At 36.5% G+C, this 9,587-nt stretch overlaps 1 protein-coding gene across 3 annotated transcripts; it reads right to left on the bottom strand.

The window, feature by feature from the left end:
- Window positions 1-211: 211 nt before the first annotated feature.
- Window positions 212-7,879, bottom strand: LOC105166609 (Zn-dependent exopeptidases superfamily protein). 3 transcript variants are annotated; one of them, XM_011086025.3, is made up of 14 exons: window positions 7,696-7,879; window positions 7,009-7,410; window positions 6,409-6,647; window positions 5,549-5,705; window positions 4,878-4,955; window positions 4,587-4,661; window positions 4,357-4,476; window positions 4,042-4,206; window positions 3,418-3,943; window positions 2,909-3,065; window positions 2,069-2,178; window positions 1,859-1,971; window positions 912-1,269; window positions 212-824 (listed from the first exon to the last, which is right to left on the bottom strand). In XM_011086025.3, exons 2-14 carry the CDS (start codon window positions 7,363-7,365, stop codon window positions 505-507), a joined length of 2,775 nt encoding a protein of 924 aa, XP_011084327.1. In that variant the 5' UTR covers window positions 7,366-7,410; window positions 7,696-7,879; the 3' UTR covers window positions 212-504. The 3 variants fall into 3 exon arrangements, with proteins under 3 accessions (XP_011084327.1, XP_088738660.1, XP_011084329.1); XM_088882534.1 differs by lacking the exon at window positions 7,696-7,879 and adding an exon at window positions 7,659-7,683; XM_011086027.3 differs by lacking the exon at window positions 4,042-4,206.
- Between the last annotated feature and the right edge of the window lie 1,708 nt (window positions 7,880-9,587).

Below are 9,587 nucleotides of genomic sequence, written 5' to 3' on the forward strand. Positions count from 1 at the left end.
GGCAATTTTCATCCAAATTATAATAAAAGATTGTCAGGTGTAAATACAAAATTTTTTAAGAGGTGTAAGTTTAATATGAAAACTTCCTTAGAAGAAGAATAATTCGCATTTTTTAAGGAAGTTTAAGTGCAAACAAAAGAAAAAATAGAAAAATCTTTATCTTTACCCGGATTTTGGGTTCAAAAATCTAAATTCTAAAATAATGTCTGTATGCTGGAATTTAACCTTTTCAGATACGGATATAATGAGCTATGACTAAGAAATATCCATAAAATTCTAAAAAAAATAAATAAAAATGTTTTAATACATAATTTATCATTTCACATATGTTCTAACAAGGTTCGTCACGACAACTCCAGCTCTAGGCATTGATCTGTCTATGTGTCGTAGCTCGTACGCATCTTTCATGGTCGTTTTGGTCGACTGGCGATGATGAAAGCAGCGTCTCTATAACTCAACATCTCGTGCAATCATGTAACAAACTACGGATGGAGTATAAATAGATCAAAAGATCGATAGACTAGTCAAAAACGCTAACGTGTGGGGAGATGTCGACTTCCCAAACTGGGAACACCATGGAGGGAGCTTCTGGAGAATGGTCTTCATTGGTGGTGTTGATCTGTCTACGTCCGTTCTGAGCCTCAGAAGAAGGCGGTCGTTGTTTTTCACGCCCCCAGTTGTCGTCTGAGTTCTGTTTTTGAGCCAGAACAATGAGAGGTTAAACTTGGTAGGCGCCTTCCTCCCACCGGAGAACTGAATGGTGTGCCATCCGTCCACACTGCTCTTTTCACCTAGTGGAATCAACTCCTCGGAACTGTCTGTGTCTGTCGATCAAAACAAGTGTTTGATAATAAGAGAGAAATGCAATAACAAAGTTGAAAAAAATATATATTGGCAAGAATTCGTTGTACCTTTCAACCGGAAGTCATCGATTTCTCTGGTATTGATGGCAAGAGACCAACGAGTGGAAGCTCTGGTGTCTATTGAAATTTGCGTCTCTCGGCTTTCTCCTTTCACATCCTTATCCACATGGATCGCTGGAATATCAGACTCAAGCCAGCCAGTAGCAGCACCCTTGTCCGTCGAACAACTGTAATTGACGGAAAACGTAACGAAATCTAAATGTCTATCAGTGCCGCAAACGAATCCCTCCCCAATATGGTCGGCCTCTTTAATCAAGTTTCCAGGGGTTGTCGAGAACAGAGAAATGTACGAAACAGGTTCAAGCTTTTCGCCATTTGTTCTTGTCTCGTCCACTACATGCACGACCTGGGACCAGAGAAGACATTAGCGCTGTTTAGAATCATATTAATTTAGTGATTGCTTTGTCAGGAAATTACAAGACAAACTGTGAAACATGTGCAAGAATTGACAAGGAAAATCAAACACGAGAAAATACAAAATTTTACGCGATCCATAGATGAATTACTTCTGTATCCACAGCTTATATGATTAGAGCGCCTGAAAGACATGTAAAATTACAAATTTGCCTATATAAGTATATTAACACAAAACCCATTTTTCTGGAGCCCCCCTCCCGGATAGGAGGGTCCTGCTAACTCATCTTGGGGTTGGATCCGCAAAAAATGGGTCAAAATATAAAGTTTGATCAAACTTCACATTCCAACATATTTAAGCAACAAAAGGACGATATATTAAAGCTTCTCATGTTTTAAAAGGAAAGCGGAGCTCTAAACTGGAAACGTGATGGGGAACCTCGAAATTGACTTATAGGTAAGTAAAGTTTGCTGGTGTAATCTTCACGTCTCCAAATAACTGACTCTAAACATTTTGGTGTTAACTCAGAAATAGAGAAGAGTTGACAATGAAAGCAAATTAAGGAACTGTGGTTGCTCACATTTACAGCTCGAGCAGTATCTTCTGTAAACGGTGGAAAAACACCTGCCCACACGGCACCAACAGAGACCACAAATACAATGCTGGTAGCAATGATAATCGACATTTTTGCACCTAGACAAAGAAAAAAAAAAAAACAAGAAATGCAACATGTTTAGCAGGAATCATGTTTCAAATTAATCACGTAGAGAGCAATATTTAGCAATGTTACCTGAGATGTGAATATACGAGAGTAGATAGACGAGTGTCAAACAAACAATAGCAGCAATGAATACAGCAACTATTACATTTCCCATCCATTCAGGCGTGGTACCAGGGTACCTGAAAATACAGTGCGCAAATTTAGTATTTACTGATTTCTGAAAGATAGCGCATAATTAGTTACCAAACACAGAACTTGCATCTGCATCTCTCTCTCTCTCTCTCTCTCTCTATATATATATATATATATATATATATATATATATCACACACACACACGTTTATATTACTATGACGAGCGGAAACTTCTAAAAGAAAGTCATACTTGTATTTAATACTCTGTTAAGATGCTTTTCCCGAATACTCCTTTCATACGCATTCAATACTTCCAACATGTTCGAAAGATTAACAAAAGCTCAAACACTAATTTATGTAATTTGAAAATCAGAAAAATTGTAGTTTCAATTGTGAAATAATTTATATCATAATATACTCTTAACTACATCACAAGTCTGTTGTTTTTTTATGTACGTGTAGCCCATAACTTAAGTTTTTTTCTTACCATTACAAGAAATCAAATCCGAGAAATGGGTACCCGAGATAGAACTATCATTGTCTCTTTCTAAATACTAGCAGAATAACACCAATTTAACCAAACAAAATAGCATAAAGGAAAAGAAAAAAGAAACAGGAGAATATTGTAAACTTCCATCAGGCCACTGATTATTCAATACCAGTTTTACAACTGATAACCTACACAGGAATGAAGAAACACGGCAATAGCAAAGAAGAAAGAGAGACAAGAAATAATGCAATCCGCTTTTGGTGAGCAAGTTTTCAGAATCATTACCTTACAAATCGGACAGCAGTTCCAATTATAGTAGCACTCAACCTAATAACCATGCCAGACGAGAGTAGGAAGGGCACAAACAAGCCAATTAACAAGGTCAAAGTTTTGAGCGGCTTCGGCAACCTTGCTGGTGATAACGTTGCTTCAAGCAAACCATCTAGATATTCCACAACATAGATTTGAAGGGGAGAAATGGTAAATAAATTGTTATAAATCCAAATCTATACTAAAATGGGAAACTACTATTCTTGCAAGCCGCTGAAAATATTCCCAAAAGTTATTTACCGAAGTTATTCAAAGGATTTCAAATCCATAATAACAAATCCTTTGAACTTGTTTTCATAATTCCACATCACAAATAACTTGAAAATCCTTGAATTCCTACATTGAAGTTTTGAACTATTTTCTGGTGATAATATGATGGATTTTAAAGTATTTGAAATATTTTCTCAAAAAATTTACCCCCAATCCAAATCATTGTAGATATTAGGCTGCTATAGTAAACTTACATGCAAATGCAGGGCAGACTAACCAAGCAAGAGCCAAATAAGTAGAACCAATCCTGTAGTAATTTCCAACCATCAGCAGAACAAGCCACTGTAATAAACCAGCTTTATAGAGCCATCTTTCAGCATCTAACTTAGCCACACTGGATTGCAAGTTAGCAGGTAGATTCTTCCTTCTTTCAGGTAATGTACGAAACAAATATGATTCAAGGACAATAAAACCGACGAGCTGACCCAAAAATGCCCCAAGAAGAGCAGGTGCACCAAACAAACCAACTACCAGCCACGGGCTAGAGATAAATGGCACTGGTGAAGAAGATATGAGGGGAAGAATAAAAGCCACGACACTGGAAAAGCTAATGGAGAATATCCACATAAGTACCAGACTCAAACATGATAGGAGCAGTGATAGAGCCGCTGAATAACCACCCATGAGCAGTGATGTAGACCATAGTAAAAGTGACTGCAATATTACTGAATTGTAAAGCATATTGGCGAGGCGCTGACGAAACGTGATCATGTATGTTCCCTGAGATTAGGAATATGAAACTTGTAAGACAATACAAATTATTAATCAAGAAATGCCAGCAAATCAAAACTTTTTACTAAAGAGCTTGTCAAAAATACCAAAACATCAAAATATATAGCTTTGTCCTGGCTGGATTCTATATCTGATTCCGTTGCCTTGCCTTTCGGAAGGCTGGAGGAGGCAGCTGCATGAAGCAAGAAAGCGAGCATATTTTCTCCAAGATGTTGGAGAGAACCAGGTTTCAGAAGTTTTAACTTATCATTCTGCATTGATAAAGTAATTATATTCAATAAGCTCAGGTTGCAAATGAATGAACTACCAAGTTTCATTCATAGCAAAGAATGCTGTGCTTTCGACATTTATAAGATACTGAAGTAAACATGGTTGTAGCTTAGTTCCTCTTGCTATGTTACCTTGGTGTGGTACACTGCAGTATTATCGGCATATGCAAAGTCAAGCCCGGAAAGTCCTGCAAGCTCTTTGTACACTTGAAAATCCGTCGCAGATTTTATAGCCCCAGACAAGAAAATATCCTGAGCATTGAATCATGTAGAGGGTGAATTCCAATCCTGAGGAAAAAGTATAATATAGGATATGAAGACAAATGTTTGATACTTCTGTCATATTTCCTTTCTCGACAAACCTGGGCAACAATCTGAGCAGATGGATATTTTGCTACCAAAGCAAAGTTTTCTATGGCCCAAGGATGAGGACCAGCCTGTTGAACAAACACAATCGAAAAATCAAATAGGAGGCAACAAAATTATGGAAGCAATTTTCATAGTTTATTCCATAAATAATATGTACATTTGTGATATGTAGATGCGTGCAGCTGGGTGGGAGGGGGATCAGTCAAGAAATATATAATTGCACAGCCAGAGCTAATGCAGACAAGAAAAGAAACAATAACTTGAACTCGTTAACAAAATCAGACCTGGAAAATACCAGATTTGCCTCCTATACCCATGGCTTCCAAATCAATAGCTATTCGTACTGTATCGCTCCAAGGATGCTGCAGCAATTACATATTGGAAGCATTCCACGTCAGTTAAATAAAAAGTGCTTCTTAGATTGGGAACTTCAAATTATATTGCTTAAGGCTGCCCAATACACATGCCAACAGAGTTACATATTACTTAAAGCCTAAGCAATATAAGAAAACAATCAAGTTTCTTTGAGCATCATGCCAAAAAGGAGGTTTGGATCTGAAAATACAAACTCTTATGCGGCAGAGTTTTGGAGGCCTAGAAAAAGAAGAATTTCTTTGAGCTAATGAAATCAAATAATTCTAATCAATTCAGATGGCAATGGACATCAAAGGAGAAAAGAAAGCTCTCAAGAATTAATGGTATAGGCAAAAAAGAATCTAATAAACAACTTATATGAGAAAAACATATTTACGAGAGAATAGATAAGCTCACTGGGAATATGGTGAAATACAATAGGAGAAGATGCAATGATCATGGTAACATAACAAATACTATATGACGACTCCTACCATTATTGACAAGATATATTGATGATAATGTGAAATATGAGAGCACATTGAACTTTCTTTGTTTATAAAACAAACATCTGCATGAGACAATCTTCATCGCTGCATACCTGAGTGATAAAGCTGTGAGCACCATTCAAACCTTCCTCCTCTCCAGTATTAAACAAAAATATAACAGCATGCTTAAATCCATGAGCCCATTGTGAAACTCCTCGAGCAAGCTCCAGCATAACAGCCACACATGAACTGCAATCACCAGCTCCTTCTCTGAAGAATGGAAGGTACAAGAAACGAATATTAACAATTCAGCTACCACCATCCTACTCTGTATTGCAAGTCTAAAAAGAAGAAAGCATGTTAGATGCGGGTCTAATCTACCAGAAAAAAACTAGGAATGAGCATAAGAGCCATATTTTGAACAACTCTATTTGGTATAAAGTAATTTCTCCTCACAATGTTAACTATGAATAAAACTATCCTTTGGATACATCAGAGAAAGCTGATGGTCCTTTCATTAATGTGTCTAAGTGTCATATCAGTCACTTACCCTTAATGTCCACATAATAATTAACGTCAATGGGGCTTGTAAGCAAGGGGCATTGCAATGCAGCAAAATAATGGATTTGAACTGACATAAATTATCCTCTCTTTTGTGCTATTGACTATATTGAGATCATGTGATATAAGTATATTATATTCTGTCATGTTGACATACTTGAAATGTGATCATCAGATGCCAAAAAGATTACAAAGAAAAACCAAATTCCAAGGTAATCCAGAAAGGTTTGTTCTACATATTGTTAAATGAGTTACTATTTTCCATAGGCTTCTTATGAAGTCAAGTGAACTATTTGATAAAGGGCTCTTGATTGTAAAAGAAAAGAACAAAATATAAGAGACTATGGAGATAAAATGTTAAAAACATACATATTTATACCACAATAGAGATCAAAGCATATTGCAGACTTACGCGGCAAAAACAGTGTCAATGTGGGAAGAAACCAGAATTGCATTTTCTCCTGCTTCAGATGCATATTTGGGCATGATTCTTAATACAACATGATTCAAATCTGAATAAACAAGAGTTTTCCCTTTAAAGAGGCCACCAACTAGATTGTTAGCACCATGTTTTGCATGGAACAAATCCACTTCCATGTCAACCTCCCAATGGGCTTTTTTCTTTATAGTTTCTATTGCTTCTGTAACATACTGCAGTGAAAAGAATACCAGAAATCAACATCATGAATTACATTTCCAAGAGTTCCATCACAACTTCTCATCAAAAGGGTGTCTCATCCAAACACATGGGAAGCGGAAATTAGGACACCAAAGATTAAACCAGAAACAAATGACCACAGACAAACCAGGTCAAACATGCTAATAATATGTTTTCTTTTGAATTAGTTGACACGCCCGAATGGGAACTAATAATTGGAAATTAAATGAATCCTCTAGCAACATCATCTACTTCACAAGATATATGCATATGAAAATCTCATAGCATCGACAACCAAAATAAAATAAATACCACAAATGTATTCAAATGTCATAATATATCCCCACAAATTACCTTTAAAGCACTCTCAAGGGTATCGGAACCAACTGGATGGGGGCCTAATCGAGTCAGAGCTTCAACATGTTTCATGGCCTCATGCTCAGAAAAACCCCTTTTCCCTACTTGATCGAGGGTCAGCGGAACCGGCAGACTCTCAAACTGATAATGGTACACACCCCAAGCTCCATATATTGCCAGCACAAACAATGTGAATATCACATACGACGACCTCTTAGCCACCACAACCACATTCTTATCCTTCAAAACATTATTCACTTTACCACCACTATTGTCTCGATTGCTTGTCTCACCACTGGCAACAGCACCAGATAAATTTGACTTTGAAGAAGCACCTTTAGGCCTCTGCCTCATCTTTCTTCAATCACTATCCAATCAACTAGTGAAGATGAGATGATCCTGGTAATCAAAAAAAGAAAACTTCACATAAAAAACATAACATGACAAGGGCAAGAAAAAAACCTAGAGCAAAGTTCTTCTGCTGCTGTAATTGGTGCCAGAAAGCTATAATTCTCTAAGATTCAAGAATTCTACAACATGGGTTTGTGGTAAAACATCAAATAACAGCAGCCCACGCACGAGAAACAGATTCTTTCAATAAATATAGCAAAATTTAACTACAATTACAAATAAATCTCCCCATCTACCCGAAAGAGAGAAGCACAGTGAGTAGCAGGCCATTACCTGAACTGGTATAATGTCGATGGCTTTGTCTGATATCAAGAAAGATTATATCAAGTTGATGTAAGAGAGGCAAAGATGACATGAGAGAAGCTCTTTTGTTAGTTGAATTTTTGTTTGACTCGGAGTTTTTAACAATGTTTGTTGCAGGGACGTGAAGATGAGAGCTAAAATAAGTTAAATGTCAAACGATATTAATACGGCAATGTAATATATATATATATATATATATAGTTGGGATCAGTTTTTTGGGCAAATACTACTTAAAGTCCTTCAATTTTGGGCTTTCATCAATTTAGTCCATAATGTTTAATTTATAATTAGATAAATTATAACGAGCTCCCTAAACATTTGGTATAATTATAAATATTCTGTAATTGTTTGAAAAATTATAAATACTCCTTAATGTGTAATGAAATTATATAGCTATAAAATTGTCAATTTTATCCTTATTGTACTTTTTTTAAAGTCTAACGGATTGAATTACCACTAAAATTAGAATATATTAGTAAATTTTCAAATAATAAAAAATATTTATAATTGTATCAAGGCTCATAGAGCTTATGTCAATTTACTCTTTGTAATGTGATAGTTCTTATCATTTATGTTATAATTGAATTTATTCCTTTTGGATTATAAAATTTGAGGGTAAAATTTAGCAACATTAATACAAAGCTATCAATCAGAATATATATATCTGAATAGTTGAGTTTTATAAATTAAGTTACTCAAGATGAAATTTTGAATTCCTTTTTTTTTTTTAAATTTCAAATATTTTACATTTATTACGATTAAAGTTTCAATTTGAGAAACCATTATTCGAATAGTGGAATGCACCTACAGTTACAGATTCATTTAAGTAGTTGACAGTTTAATTTAAAATAAATTTATAAAACTAAATTATAGTTCTGACATATCTATGACAATACCTTAAGAATTTTATATTAAAAGTTTGTGATAAAAATTGGGGCAAAAGGCAATTTTCGTCCCACAACTATAGGCCATTTTCGTTTTAGTCCCGTAAGTTTCTAGGGTTTCAATTTGATCAATTTGGCCGGAAAAATTTGTGGGTCGCCGAAAAAAGTCACATGCGATGCATGTGACTTTTAAAATTGGGGATTCGACCCTGATTGGCTGGAGAAGTTGATGTGGCACATATGTGGCGCATACGTGGAAATTAAAAAAAAAAAATTGACTCATCTCAAAAGAATGACAAAGGCGGAGGACGGCTTTTGTCGGATCTTTGTACAGAGGTGATCAAAATTAATGGGACTGGTCTCAAAAGATTCGCCAGAACGAGAGGCGTTCAACGATGGTCTTTCGAGCCGGTGGTTCGTTCAGACGAAGGAGAAAACGCCGGCGGAAGGTGCAGTCGCGGCGGACGACGACTGAGATCTTCAAAACGATGGATCTTTGCACCTAGTTGATGAAAATGGATGAGACTGGTCCCATTAGAACCGCAGTGAGGAGACGAATCCAATGGTACCAATCTGCAATCGTAGGTCGTCCTGTCGCCGGCGAATCGACGAGAATAATCCGCGACGGTCAATTTCAAAGCCCAGTCGCTGTCGTGGTCGGATCGCAAAATTGGTTGAGGGGTTTTGTTCTCCTTACTATGGGTAATTGAATGGTATATGTGGTGGCTAGAAATTTCAAGTAACAGCGGCGGAATTGAAGAGAGAAGGTGGCGGCGAATGGCGGGGATTTCACAACTTTGATTTCCCATCATTTTTTTTTTTTTTAATTTCCAAGTATGCGCCACATCAGCTTCTCCAGCCAATCAGAATCCCCCCAATTTTAAAAGTCACATGCATCGCATGTGACTTTTTCCGGCGAGCCACAAAATTTTCCGGCCAAATTTGGACTGAAATTGCGAATTTTTCAGTTTTACGGGA

The sequence above is a fragment of the Sesamum indicum genome, linkage group LG7, assembly GCF_026168435.1.
Source record: "Sesamum indicum cultivar Baizhima isolate 11 linkage group LG7, ASM2616843v1, whole genome shotgun sequence".
In the NCBI taxonomy this organism is placed as follows: Eukaryota; Viridiplantae; Streptophyta; class Magnoliopsida; order Lamiales; family Pedaliaceae; genus Sesamum; species Sesamum indicum.